The sequence below is a fragment of the Orcinus orca genome, chromosome 11 (genome assembly GCF_937001465.1).
Source record: "Orcinus orca chromosome 11, mOrcOrc1.1, whole genome shotgun sequence".
Taxonomy (NCBI): domain Eukaryota; kingdom Metazoa; phylum Chordata; class Mammalia; order Artiodactyla; family Delphinidae; genus Orcinus; species Orcinus orca.
In genome coordinates this window covers 93224234-93239011 of record NC_064569.1, presented here as the reverse complement: position 1 = coordinate 93239011, position 14778 = coordinate 93224234, and the positions used below count along the sequence as shown (strand labels likewise).

Below are 14778 nucleotides of genomic sequence, written 5' to 3'. Positions count from 1 at the left end.
GTAAGACAATACAAAGTTTGGGAGTCTGTCATAGCCTTAGTAGTGTGTTAGGTTTCTGGTTTTCCATATGGAGAAATCAGTAATTTTATACCATTTCGTGGTAGTAGAGACAGGCATAGTTACTGGATCTGAATTGGACAGTTGCAAAATATAGTAGTATCTGGGTTTCCTGCCTACAAGTTTGATAGGTTTGATAGGATGTTTCCCCCCCACTTGCTGTATGTTGAAGCTTTACATCAGAATTCCCTTCGAGGTTTTTAAAATGCAGTTGTTGTTTTTTTTAAGTGGGTTTGGAATTGAACTAGAAACCTGAACTTTTCCCCTAAAACTTGTGAGATGATTCTGATGCAGTTAGGTGTGCGAAGCAACATTTGAGAACCAGTGTGCACTAGTAGAGGATCCCTTCGTGGTCGTATGAACTTAGCTGCATGCCTTTTTTTGTTTTTTAAACCGTCCTTACCATTTTTCTTACATTTTGAAGAGTCTGTTTCTTGGTAATCCTCAAATAAAGAAAGGGTCTAAAAGGTGAGAAGTTGAATATCCTTTAATAATGTTTACCGTTCTTTTGAGTATAAAGTGCTGATTTGGAAGCTGGCCTAGCGCTTAATTAAAGATCAAGAAAGAATATTGAATACTTTTGTACTGAGTAGCATTTTTACATGGGGTTATGTTTGGATCATATATGTAGTATTGAAAATTCCTTGTGTCCTCATCAGGAGGTCGTTCTCGATACCGGACCACTTCTTCAGCCAACAATCCCAATCTGATGTATCAGGATGAGTGTGACCGGAGGCTTCGAGGGGTCAAAGATGGTGGCCGGAGAGACTCTGCAAGCTATCGGGATCGTGGTGAAACCGATAGAGCCGGTTATGCTAACGGTAGTGGCTATGGAAGTCCAAATTCTGCCTTTGGAGCACAAGCAGGCCAATACACCTATGGTCAAGGCACCTATGGGGCAGCTGCTTATGGCACAAGTGGTTACACAGCCCAAGAATATGGTGCTGGCACTTATGGGGCCAGTAGTACCACCTCAACTGGGAGAAGTTCACAGAGCTCTAGCCAGCAGTTTAGTGGGATGGGCCGGTCTGGGCAGCAGCCACAGCCACTGATGTCACAACAGTTTGCACAGCCTCCGGGAGCTACCAATATGATAGGTTACATGGGGCAGACTGCCTACCAGTACCCACCCCCTCCTCCTCCCCCTCCTCCTTCACGTAAATGAAGCCACTCAGGTGGTAGTGACTTGTGCAGACTTGACTACATTTAAAGGAACGCTATCTTTTCCTTTTTTTCTTCTTCCCTTTTTCTTTCTTTTTCTTTTTTAATTTTTTTTCCCAACCATTGTGATTTGTCTTTCATGCAGATTAGTTAGAATTCACTGCCAGGTTTTTTCTGCCTGCCAAAATGATCCAGTCTGTAATAACAGATTTTGTAAAAGTATATATATATGTATAGCCGACTGGAAGAGATTTTTCCCCCCAGCTTCTTGCATGTTGAGGATGTTTGAGCTATTTTTCATCTTTAAAAGAAAAAGTAAGGTGTTAGGCCCTTTTGTGGGAGCCCATTTTTTGTTGTCCTGAGTTACGGTCGGGGGGGGGAGGGTAGAGGGTTGAATTCTGCAGAAGAAGACGGCATCTGTGCTTTAAATTGCTCTCGTTACTGGAATAGAAAACCAAGAGGGAGTTCCCTGCACATTTTCTGTAATGCTTTTTAATGTTTTTTCAAGCTGGAACAGGGTTCCTCAGGCCTGATGAGTTTTTAAGACAGTGCTTTGCCATTGTCATTTTGGCTGATTGCTTGTTAAATGCATTTGACAGTTTTTTTAAAAATTCCTAATTGGCTTTGTCTCCCTTACACTCTGCCTTCCCCCTTCCCAATTACTGAAAAATAACCATTTTAATTGTCAGGTTAGAAATTAAATTGCTGAGTCTTGAGTTTTTTTAAGTGTATCCTTTAAATTAAAAATCCCAAATGTTTATTGTCATGGTTAAATGTAGCATCTCCGCATCTGGGTGGAAGCTGCCTATTTTTCTTCCCCATGTTACCAGGGACCATCTGTGAAATTCATTTTCCAACCAGACAGCTGCTGTGAGCACAATGAACATAAATGCTCACTGGAAATTTATGAACCAGTTAAATATGCATTCACCTGCAGAGTGAGAACCACGTTTAATTATAAACAGTATAGTCCGTGGGCAGGTTTTCTTTTTAAACTCAGTATTTGTAGAGCTAGAGTAAAAGCAACCCTTTGCCAGCTACTCAGCCCTTTTGGCCAAGTTATCTTGAAGGGTCTTAGGGTTTATTAAGAAGTCTTACTCTCTGCATACTCCCGTTCTCTGCAGTGCTTGTAACAGCTTTGGGTGCAGACTTTCCTCAGCATCCTTTTGCACTCAGCTTTTTACAGGTAGGTAGTGGACTAAAGTCCAAGTCCTTTTACTTTTCCTCCACCTGAAAGGTAGGTGAGATTGTCCCCTTCATAGTAATACCAACCGTTTTACTGAGACTTCATATAGCAGATGGGCCTGGAAAGAATTTTCTGCTCTTGTGTTCACTGTAACAGGACAGGGAGATCAGACAGCCTCAGAAATCTCTTCGTATCTAGTGTGGGACTTAATTTTTTAATACTGTTATTGATATTGTTCATTCCCAGTGTAGTTAAAGGGGGGAGCCTCCACTGCATTCTTTGGCTTAGGCCTGAGATTGCTTGCTGGTTTGTAAGATCAAAATATCTAAATACTTGAGGTTTTTGTTTTCCTCTTAAAATTCTTCAGGGAGAGAGAAGGGATTGTTTCTGAGGGGTACTGAAAGTGTGGTTGAATGTGCGACATACAGGTAGGTTGTCAGCATAAGCTGAAATGTATGCATGTGAGAACTTTGATATCTCCCCCCACCCCCCCACTTTCTTCTTTCTTAACTTCTTTTTCTCTTCCTTATAGAAGTTGAGGCTGAGGGAGGACGGTAGGCACAGGAAAAACATGGCAACACCGCTCTGTGCTTTCAAACCAAAGTGTCCCCCCCCCCAAAAAAAAAAAAAAGTTCATCTAAGCACTGATTAGTCCATTATAGGCATTTTTTTCTACACCAAAATTCTGATTTTTATTTTATTTTATTTTATTTTAACACAAAGGTGCCACCACAGGGCGTGTCCTACTCTCTTGCAAGTCTTGAAAGCATCCCTTTGCGAGCAAGGTCTCTGGGCAAGCAAGCGGTATTTGGCCTGCTACTTGCTTTCCTTTTTCCACCGGGGATATTGTAATCATAAAGTCAAAATAACAGCATATCCCAAAATTCAAAAGCTATTGTGGCCTGAGCACAGCTGAAATCTAGTAGTTTTTCCTGTATAGCTCCAGAGTTAAGTCTTCTGCCTCTATGTCTGCCACTCATAATTCAGGTTCTGCCTTTGCTTCAGAATGTGAGCAGAAGAATCCTCATTTGATGCTAATTATTGTACTCACGATTGAAACTCATTTAGGGAAAGGATTTCTATATTAAGCTGTGGGGCTGCTTCTCCCCAGTCCCTCCCTAACAATTCATTGTGTGGACTTCTCTCATCTAAAAGGTTGGTGGCTTTTGCTTGGGATCAGTGCTCTCTATTTATGTCCTTGCTGGTTTCTGAACACATTCCTGTTGCGTTAAGACTTGAAAGATTTGTAGATGTATGATGTTCAGGCACAGGATGCTAAGAGCTTAAGAGCTTATGTTACTATTCTTAGTTTGTAAATTGTCCTTTTGATACCATCTTGTTTCTTTTGTAGGTATAAATAAAACACTTGACAATAAGGTGTGAGATTTTTATTGCTTAAAAAATTCTGACTACAGGCCAGTGACAGTCTCTTAAGAGTTTTTATTTGCTTCAAGACCATGTTGATTGACTAACACCTTAGCACCTAAAAATGTGAAAGGGGGGGTGGGATTAATTGTTCTTAGTGCGAAAATTTGGGAGCAACAAGACAGTACCTAGTAGGTAAAGCCTGGGGTATTCGTTTCCTCATAACATTTCCCACCTGTCATATCACCTCTGTATCTTGACTCCCTAAACTTGATGGTCTCCTACCTGGAAAGTGAAAATTAATCACAACAGTACACTCCTGATACTTAGGGCTGTCTGTGATCTTCATTTGGGGCTTTTGCCTTATACACAGCAGGGTATATTTCCGGATTGGGATTGGCTGTTCCTTAGCATGAGTCTCACACTAGGGCCTTAGAGAGCAACAGTTGACTTGATCCATTCATGGGTTAAACACCTAAGGTTTTTATGATGGTCCAGTTGACATTGTGAGGGTACCATACTTATGTAATTGGCCCAAGTTTTAATTACCTCTATAAGGGAGATACTGATGAGAAGGTCTTCTAGATAGAATGATCAGCGCTTTGCTGAATTCCACACTAAGCATTTTTCTGACTTCAGTTTTAACATTTGGTCTCAGTCATGTAAAAGTCACCAGGAGAACACTTCAAATAGCTTGCTTCGTGTCCATGTTAAGGTGTAGAACATCTCTGAGGACCTTCAAATTGGCATTGGAAGACTTAACTTCTTTCCTTTAAGGACTAGAAGAAAATGACAAATTAGTATCTATCGTGAAAGGACGCCTTTATAACTTTGTGCATAATCTTAGTATCTAATGCCTATTTCACAGTATGTATTCAGATGTTAAAGCCAAGGGGAAACATCTCTGCAGGTTTAACTACAGGTTCACTGACCCCATCTTGGACACTGATGCCACCACTCCCTCTTGGCAGGCCATGAATCTAGCAGTTGTCCTCAATTTCTTTATTTCACATCTCACACCCAGTGCACTGACAGTTCCTATCAGCTCCACTCTCGAGAAATGTCCCTGTCTCTTTCCACTGATGACCACCTCCTGGCCAATTCCAGCTGCTCCAGAACATCTCCCTGCTTTGGCTGCTTTTTACCCTACACAGCAGCTGGTGGATTGGTTTTCACATGACCCCAGTTGCTGCCGTTTGTGGTTAGAATGCAATGTGAATGCCTTACCCTGACTTAACTGAGGCCCTAGGTGATTAATCTTGGTTGACCTGCCGTATCTAGGTTTACAGTTGACTGTACTAGCCTTTTTGTCCTTTATCATACCAAGCTGGTTCCTGCCTTGGGGCTTACATGTAAGCTGTTCTCTCTGGAATGTATTTGTCCTATATTTTCCTAACCCAAGTATTTTGTCAAATGTTATCTCATAGCTGTCTTCCCTGTACACTGCATAGTACCTAAAATATCCTACTGGTCTGTATTTTTTCATGGCACAGAGTTTCTGAAAACATTTGTCTTCCCATGTTAGAATGTAAGCACCATGAGGGGCACACAGACTTGCCTCTGTTCACTTCCATATCCCCTCGAACATTGAATGGATTGGTAGCTGAGACAGTGCCAGCAACACTGTTCTCGCAGCACCTACCTTTGGTCACATACAAGTAGAAGAAGTCACAGTAGAAGATGGTTTGTACTACCCCAGACACCACTGCAATTTGGTCATAGAAATTCTCAGTCTGGTACCGCCTGATCCAGTTAGCCAAGTAGAGGGCCCGGTATAGCCCAAGAAAGAACAGGTAATGAGTAGTAATGGTCTCAGCCTCTCCAGTCTTGCTGATCATGAAGAGCTGCGGCAGGATGGCCACTGATTCCAGGTAGATAGAGAAAGTCCAGAGGATCTGAGCCAAAGAGAGAAGTAGCCAGAGGAGGCTGGTCAAGAAGGGGCCATCTTTAGAATTTAGTTACTAAAATAATGTTTATTGGAGAGAATACAGTGAAGCAAAAGAGAATTTTTTTTTAAGATGAACTAGTTCACCATTTATTCAGGTCTTATTTATTTGCCGCTCCGTGTGGCTTGCAGAACCTGAGTTCCCCAACCGGGGACTGAACCCGGGCCACGGCAGTGAAAGCCAGAATCCTAACCATTAGTCCACCAGGGAACTCCCAGAATCATGTTCTTGAAATTTTTAATTATTTTCATCAGTGTATCATTTCACCCCTTTCTTTGTACATAAAAAATATTTTTAAGAGATTCAAGCGTACTGCTTTTTTCACAAGCATGAACGTTGCTATAGAACATAATTTTTAATTGTTGCAGAATTCTGTCATACAAACTTGATTTAATTGAGGCTGTGGTTTCTCAAAATGGAATCGATGAACACCAGCATCAGAATCTCTTCAGATGCTTGTTGCCCCAAAGATTCTTGGGTCAGAGGCCAGACCGGAGCTGAAATCTGGGTCTGGACTGTGCTCTAATATCCACTAATCACCAGTTGGCCAGAGGGTCTTAGTCTTAAGTAGTGCTGTGATGCCTGCTTTGTTTATGAACACGACTATTTAGATGTGCCCATTTTCAAGAGGAGCACTGTCAATAGCTTATTGGCAATTTCTAAACTTATAACAACAATACAAGAGTAATGGCTATGGTTGTGGCAGAAAGGTAGCCCAGATGTTACCAAGGGTCCAGAGGTAAGGACTTTAGGGAGTGTGTTTACCTTTGGGAATTAGTACTCTGTCTGGGTCCCTTCCCTTACCTCCAGAGGAGTGAAACTGTAGTTTTCAAGGAAGGAGAGGCCAATGACTGGGACCAGAAGAAACTCCAGGCGGAATGTGTCATTCTCACTGTCAAATGTTTTCCGGAATTTCCCATAGATCATGTACACCGTGACATAGGCACAGAGGAGAAAAACCACCTAAAAAGGGAGAGAGACACATGGGAATCGATAAAGTCATTTCCCAACCTATTTGCTGGGCTTCAAAGCCATGCTGAGTTGGGACCTACCAAACCCAAGGGCTAGTGTTCTGCCTTAAGGTGGAAAAGGTAAAGTGTGCTTGCACATTTCTCTTGGGCCAATGAACCTAGAATCTGAAGCTAATGACCTTTTTGTTAAGTAACTCCATGCTTCTAACTGGGACTGATAGTGCTACCATGAAGACAAAGGTGCCCAGGCGTCCTCTCACTGTGGAATGTTAGGCCAAAAAAACCAGAATTGGTCTTTGTCGGGGGACTTAGTGGCATTCCATGGCTATTTATTTATTTATTTTAAATTTATTTATTTTGGGCTGCATTGGGTCTTTGTTGCTGCGCGCGGGCTTTCTCTAATTGTGGCGAGTGGGGGCTTACTCCTCGGTGCGGTGCGCGGGCCTCTAATTGCAGTGGCTTCTCTTGTTGCGGAGCACAGGCTCTAGGTGTGCGGGCTTCAGGAGCTGTGGCTCGAGGGCTCTAGAGCGCAGGCTTAGTAGTTGTGGTGCATGGGCTTAGTTGCTCCGTGGCATGTGGGATCTTCCCGGACCAGGGCTCGAACCCGTGTCCCTTGCATTGGCAGGCGGATTCTTAACCACTGCGCCACCAGGGAAGCCCCCAGGGCTCTTCTAAAGCCTCAACTTCCTGGATCTGCATCAGTGACTTGAGAGCATTCTTCCACAAAGACTTGAATCAGTTGACCATCAATCCTTCAGAAAAGTGCTCTTTTTCTAACTACAGTAGCTGTCCTCCAGCATATAATGGTTTTATGATCTGGCCTCTAACGTAGGCCAGAGGCTCTCAAACTTGAATGTGCATCAAAATCATGTAGATGGCTGCCCCTTCCCCTGCCCCCAGAGTTTCTGATTTAGTAGGTTTGAGCGAGCCTGAGAATTTTGCGTTTCTAGCCAAGTTCGTATGTGATACTGCTCTGCTGGTCCAGGACACTAGCCTAGAAAACTAATGTTTGCACTTCAAAACTCAGGTTATTTCCTCAAAGTCTTTTCTCACCAGAACGAGGCACACATGCTCTGTGTCACCATACCCCCATATAAAAATACTCATTGCTGCTTGTGAGCACATGTTCTGTAAATGTCTGCGTACCAGTCTGTCTCCCCTAGGAGAGGAGATTCCATAAGCGGGTCCATGCCCTGTCCACCTCTGAATCTAACTCAGGGCCCAGCACAAAACAAATGCTGGAATGAGTGAATGAATCAATGAAATGGAGATCACTTCTTCATTTCACAAATTCGGAAACTGGCCTCTTTGAGGATCCGAGACCTCATTCAGCCATGGCAAGGGCTGGGTTTACAATCCCTGCCAGGACTGCCCAAGTCAGACCCTTGGGCAGAGAAATAAACTAAGCAGGTGGTGTTTGCTACTTCTGTGTTGGATTTAAGGAGACAGTGATTTCAGGACCTCAGATTGTAGTTCACACTGAGTTCAACAGTGCACAAGTAACAGCATCCTCCATTCCACCAATCCCAGGAACAATATGCCCAGAATCCCAAAGGGACATCCCTGATATAGAAAAAGAGAACTCACTTTCAGTTAAATATCTTCTGGGTGCTAGGTACATTACACAGATTATCTCATGTCATCTTCACAATAGCCCTGCAAGATAGGTAGGATTCCTCCCATGTAGCCTTTTTTCCTTAAAAACAGGACTCCTATTAGACAATGTGCCCAACTAAAAACTAATTTCCCAGCCTCCTTTGCACATAAGGATGGTCAGTGACATGTAGATGGAAGTCACTGGAAAGCTCTTTAAAAAGGGCTTACCCGGCTGACAGGCACCCTATTGCTCTTTCTCCCCTTCCTCCTCCTTCCCGTCCTGAATGTGATGTGATGGTAGGAGCTCTAGCACCTATTTTGTGACTCTGAGGCAAACCTGAGGATAGATATCACATTCAGGACTAGCTATATCATTTGCAGGGCTTCTTGTTAAAAAATAAGTATTTCAAAATGGCAACAGCAAAGCATTAAACCAAGCATAGGGCCCTTCTGAGCAACTGCACAGGTAACAAGCTCAAGTGATGGTTACACTAAAGCTGGCAGAGCAGAAAGTTAAAAGGAGATGCCATCCCGGCCCTAGACTACGCACTTCCAGATTTTGTGTTATGAATGAGATAAAAATAAATCCTTACCTTATTAAAATAACTCAAGTCTCTGTTACCAGCATCCAAACCGTTACATCCCACTTTACTGACTCTGAAACCTGGGCTCCTTCCACTAAACTGTGTTGGATGGTTGGTTAAAATCTCAGAAAATGTCTCATCCCAACCAAACCTCACAGCTATGGCCCAGGGCTGAGAGATGCTGTTTCTCCGTCTATAAAACAGGACCAAGCTTCAAAGCAACAGCTTCCCATGGCAAAACCAAATCCAAACTGTTCACCTGGATCATCTGCCCTCACCCAGCCCTCTATCGGCACCCCTACCACCAGCAGGTAGCCCTCGCCTACTGAGCTCCCAGCGTGCCTGCCTTCTGTCTGTCCTTTGAATACACCAAGCTTGTTCCTGTCTTGGGGGTCTTTGCATCAGCTATTCCATCTGCTTAGAATGCTCCTCCTCTGAGCTTAATCCTTGTGTCACTCAGATCTCAGCTTACACGTCACCTCTTTGGAGAGGCCTTTCCTGATGACACTCCCTAAATAGCTCCCTAGTCGTTCTCTATCATGTAACCCTGTTTTTAAAACTTCTTTCGTCATAATTGAAGGAAACATCGTCCTATTTTACTTATTTGCATAGCCTTATCCCTAACCAGTTTTTCTTACTTGTTTTATTATCTGTCTCCCCGGTTAGAATGTAGGTTCTGGGAGTATAGGTGCCGCATATATCTCCTTCAGGTACCTAGCTCACAGTAGGTGCTCAATAAATAATTGTCAGATAAATGGACGAATAAGTTCTCTGAAAGCTCAGGGTACCATGTTTGATTTTTTGCGGTACGCGGGCCTCTCACTGTTGTGGCTTCTCCCGTTGCGGAGCACAGGCTCCGGACACGCAGGCCCAGTGGCCATGGCCCACAGGCCCAGCCGCTCCGCGGCATGTGGGATCTTCCCGGCCCAGGGCACGAACCCGTGTCCCCTGCATCGGCAGGCGGACTCTCAACCACTGCGCCACCAGGGAAGCCCCGATTTTTTGCTTATTTTTTAACCATTATAATAGCTAACCTTGATTGAGTTTTTAATATATGACAGCTATTGTGTATTTACATTTACTACCTCGTTTAACTTTCACAACAAAATCCTCTGAGGTAAGTACACCTATTCTTCATTTTGTAGAGGAGGAAACCAAGGTGCACAGAGGCCAGAAGACTTGCCCAAGCCCAGGTCCCACAGCTGCTAACAGCAAAGCCAGGATTCAAATGCAGGTCTGCCTGGCTCCACAGCCTGAGTCCCCAAGTATACTGTCTCACCGTCTGGGGGTTGCTTGGCAGCCCCCCACCATGGCTGCCCATCCCCCTTACCTTCATTACTGTGTTGTAGATGGAGATAAAGTTGGTGAACAGGTCCAGGTACCTGGTGGTGAAGACGAGAGCGAAAAGGATCTGGCTCTTCCCAGAGATGCCTGTAGCCGGATGGGGACAGGAGACAATAAGAACACAGACGGCCAGGCTCACACACACTCGAGAAGCCCAGAGCCTGAGTTGGAAAGGCCTCCAGAGTGTCCACTTCATAATGACACCCTGTCCAGGACACTGTCACCCTCAGAGGGCCAGGAAACACCCCTTCCCATTGGGTCACTTGAGTCTTTTACTCTCATTAGGCTGTAATCTGTCACCCAGTCTCCAAATCAAGACATGAACACCAAGTTCCCAGGGCCCCTGTGCGTGCCTGCCTTGGTTCCTGCTCTGGGGAGGGCGTGGGGATGGGGGGAGTCAGGCTTGCAGGGGGTAAGTGTCAAGGCTCCTCTTTGCTCTACCCCCACTGACAATCCCCAGGGCTCCATCTTTTGGAGAACAACTCACCGACTCTACAAGGTGCTGATTCACCAGGGAGACCACAGCAGGTGGAGGAAGGCACAGGGCCAAGGGAACATTCTATTTTATTTTTCCAAATTTTAAAGATTAAAAAAGCTTTTTTTCTAGTTATAAAAGTTATGACTATTTTTACTCATTGTAAAACAAAACCCAGATAATACATAGAGATGTAATTTAAAAAGCAACAATCACCTGAATCCCAAAGTCTGAGTGTGCGATCTTCCAGATCTTTGTTGGTGCACAGATACACACAACACATATGTGCACACATATGACACATTTGGACGCATCAAGTTGACAAAACTGGGTTTGTACTTTCCATGCTATTTCCTCATCTGCTTTGGTCTCTTTAAACTTTTTATTTTGAAACAATTTTAGATTTACAGAAGAGTTGTAAAGACAGTACAGAGAGTCCTACCCTTCACCCAGCTTCCCCTAATGGTAACACCGTGCACAATCACGGAACATTTGCCAAAACTAAGAAACTGACATTGGTATAGCACTATTAACTGAACTCCAGACTTTTCACGTTTTCCCACTGATGCCCTGTTTCTGTTCCAGGATCTAATCCAGGAATCGAGGCTACAATTAGCCATCATGCTCCTTAGTCAACTTTTGCCCACTTTTGATACATCGTGGAGGCGGTTCCTGGGTAAAAGCAAGCAGCTGCCCTGCCTCCCATTTCTCTTGCCCCATTAAGCCCACAGCAGTCTGGATACTTCACCAAACCACTCCCATGGTCCCCGATGCCCACGTTACTGCATCCAAACGTCAACTCTATCTCACCCACCCAACTCCTCAAGAGCACTCCGTCTATCCCAACCACACCTTTCTCCAGGTTTCTGTGGCTGTCCACGCTGCCGGCTTCTCACCGCCTCTGGCCACTCCTGTCCTCCTCAACACCTAATCCTCAGAGGGCTACCTCTCTTCTCCCTCTGTCCCTTTGCCATCCCATCCGACACACAAGGGACCCTCTGGCTCCAGACTCTCCTTGGATCTCTGACCTATATATTCCTGCCTGACTAAATCCACCATCTCCCCTTGAACCCCCTCCTTCTCCTGTCTTCTGTCCTTCTTCTGCCACCATCATCCCCTTTGTGCTCAAGGTAGAAAACCAAGAGCCATCCTTGAGCCTCTCTCACCTTTGTCCCCTCACCCCTGGATTTTATTCTAACTATGATGGATCTACTGGGGAGTTTGACACCAAGAAGTGACATTACCGGATTCAGGGTTTGATTCCTTTGTACGCCTGATCTGTGCCTTTTCTAATTATTCCTCTGGTGAGGGACATTTTGGGGAGAGGGGACAATCCTAACGACTGAGGATGAACACCACTGAAGCCCCTAATATCCTGGAGAGGGCTGGGTCCACCTGCCAGCTTTCCTACCAGCATGGCAACCCTGAGCCTCAACTGTAAAATGGGGCAGGACTGACGTGAGGACTAGATAGGATTCAGTGAGGACCCGAGTGCCTCCCTGGGGGTCTGGCAGTGGGGCTGGCTGTGGGTGAAGGAGCCCCCTGGGGGAGGGGGTCAGAGTCCAGGAGGCAATACTGATCAGCTCGGAGCTATGCCTTTCATGATGCCATATCCCTGAGCCCTCACTGAGGTCTGGCCAGGGGGGTCCTCAGCCCCATTCAGGAGGGTCCAGGCAGCTCTAGCGGGGGATGCTTGGCTACCCCCTCACTCGGCCTTTCCCCACTCCTCCCCTCTTTCCATCCCCAGCCTGCCAGGCCCCTGGGCTTCACTCACATTTTCTTAGCTCTTTGGGAGCCCTGGAGGTCTTGAGCACAATGTTTTTTTCACACTGTTTTGAAAGCAGTGAATAATTTCCACCAAAGCAAGCTGCACATGGAGACCCCAGGACACAGAGGAGAACAGGAGCCAGTACCTGGCCAGAGTCCCTCAGGGGACCCACTAGCCAGGTACAGACCTCCTGCCATTTGACAGATGGGAAAACTGAGGCCCAAGGTTACACAGTGAGTCCGTGGCAGAGCAAGAATGAAGCTCCAGTCTCCTGCCTTCGGGGCTGGGTCACAGGGGTGTCACACCAGGCCCTGCTCCTCGGGGCTGACGGGCTGGCATCCAGGAACCTCACCCCCTCCGTTCTCAACCAGGCCTGTGCTGATTCCTCTCCGCACACACACAGGCCCCACTGCTCACCCGCCCTTTCCTTTTCCAATAGCACTTCGCTTCCCTGACAAACCGTATCATTTACTCGGTTGCTACCACTGTAGCTGGTTGGCAGTCTCCCACTGCTAGATTCAGCTCCATCAGGCCAGGATCTCTGCCTGTTGCCCGGTTATATCCCAGGTGCCCGGGACAATGCCTGGCAGAGTGGGATGCGGAACAGAGCCCCCTCCTGGTCACGGCTGCCCACCCCATCCAGGGCCCTCCAGTGGCAGGGACAGGTTCAACCTAGATTCTTCCTCTCACTGGAGCCCCTCTCAGGGCTCCTGGCCCACTTCCCCTGAGTGGGAACCTGAGGGCCCGTGAGTGCCCATTTCCCTGGAGACCCCAAACCCGAATGGCCTCCAGGTCTGGAATCACTCCCTCTGCAATGACCCTCACACCGGCACCCACCTCTCCCCCCCACCAAGCCCCCTGGGCCAGCAGCCTCCATGACGCTCTCTGCTTCCTCTCTCAGCCTCCCCACACAGCTTCCAGGGTCCCCTCCGAGCCCCTCCCCTGCTCCCCAACTTTCCTTGGCTCCCAGTCCCAACTCCCTACTTGACAGACAAGGCCCTTTCACATATGACCACCCACCCCCCTGGACTCATCTCCCTCCCAGACCACCCCGAAATTGGGCTGCTCACCATTCCTGGGACATGCCCTGCCCTCTGTGACACAACACACCCTTCCTGGGTGACACCCTGCCTGTCTTCCAGGACCCAGCACAGAGCTGCTCCCTCCATGAAGCCTCAGGGGTCCACTCTGCCTCCTTGGCACCCACAAGGAGCCTGGGCACGTCTCTGTATCCCCTCACCCCAGTGCCAAGCACAGGGCAGGCGCCTCCAGGACACCAGTGGACAGAGACGGCTGCAGGCAGCTCAGCAGCCTCTTAATACACGGGGTCTGTTTGGCCACCACCAGTCCAGCCCTGAAACTTCTCCAAACCCCTAGCAGGGCGGTCAGACTGCTGGGCAAAAGGGGGACCCCCTCCCGCCCTCCCTGGGCTTCTGCTCATGGGCGGCTCCATGCCCACCTGGGCCTGGCTGGTGCCCCTCCTGCCACATCATAGCCGCCTGAGGCACAGGCTGGGGAGGAAAGAGGGCCCAACTTGGGGGGAGGGGGGAAGTCCGGGAGGGGGAGGGGAGAGTGGTGGGGGCAGGAAAAGAGAAGACCTTGAGGGTCTGGAGCCGCTTCCTGTGTGTGCACCTCCTTCTCCCCCGCGCCCCGGTCCCCACCCTGGGTGGGGGCAGAAAGAACAATGGGCCCCAAGGGATGCTGCTCCTGGGCAGCAAAGAGAGTGTCACCTCCTCCTTATTCCCCCTCCTCTTCCAACTAGCAGCGGCAATGCCAAGCAGGGGAGAGAGGGGGTCGGTCAATGGAGGCGCAAGCCCGTCTTCCCTCCGTAACTTCCGCGGGTCCCTTTTCTGTGATATGGTACAATTTTAAGTTTTCTTTGGAAGCTGAGCTACGCAAAAACAGTTTCAAGCACCCCCAAGCCGAAGTGCCCACCCTCAACAGACATTCAGGAGGCTCCCCGTAAGCCCTGCAGCAGGGGCGTGCGGCTGGCCCTCCGCCCCCGGGGCCCCACCTCCCGCCCCGAGCGCCCCTCACCCGTGCAGCACTTGGAGCGCCAGATCTTCCCCAGTAGCAAGATCATGGCCAGGAGGTGGCTCAGGTCGCCCAGGATACGAAACACGTTCATGGTCCGGCCCGCTCTCAGCCAACTCCTGGGAAACTTTCTGGCGGGCGAGGCGGCTGCCACGTCCCCGGCCCCGGCCTCTGGGTCCCGCGCCCCTGCCCGCGCCCCCGAGCTCCGCGCTCCCGCCCGGGCGCAGCCGCTCCGCCAGCGCGCTCTTGGCGAGGCGGTGACGTGGCCGAGCCTGCCGCCGTGCCAGGGAG

The 14778-nt window shown here is 47.7% G+C and overlaps 2 protein-coding genes across 4 annotated transcripts in view; one reads left to right on the top strand and one right to left on the bottom strand.

Annotated features, from left to right (window-relative positions):
* The window catches only part of DDX17 (DEAD-box helicase 17), a 19459-nt gene extending 15679 nt beyond the window's left edge, over window positions 1-3780 (top strand). For all 3 annotated transcript variants that reach the window (XM_004279486.4, XM_012536648.3, XM_049695018.1), the window contains one exon: window positions 717-3780. In XM_004279486.4, the coding sequence (XP_004279534.1) occupies window positions 717-1222 (506 nt within the window). In that variant the 3' untranslated portion in view covers window positions 1223-3780. The remainder of the gene's footprint in view (window positions 1-716) is intronic.
* KDELR3 (KDEL endoplasmic reticulum protein retention receptor 3) lies at window positions 1280-14778 on the bottom strand. The gene is made up of 5 exons (XM_004279485.4): window positions 14491-14778; window positions 10197-10297; window positions 6520-6678; window positions 5412-5664; window positions 1280-4548 (listed from the first exon to the last, which is right to left on the bottom strand). The coding sequence occupies exons 1-5, from the start codon at window positions 14579-14581 to the stop codon at window positions 4508-4510; spliced, it is 645 nt and encodes a 214-aa protein (XP_004279533.1). The 5' UTR covers window positions 14582-14778; the 3' UTR covers window positions 1280-4507.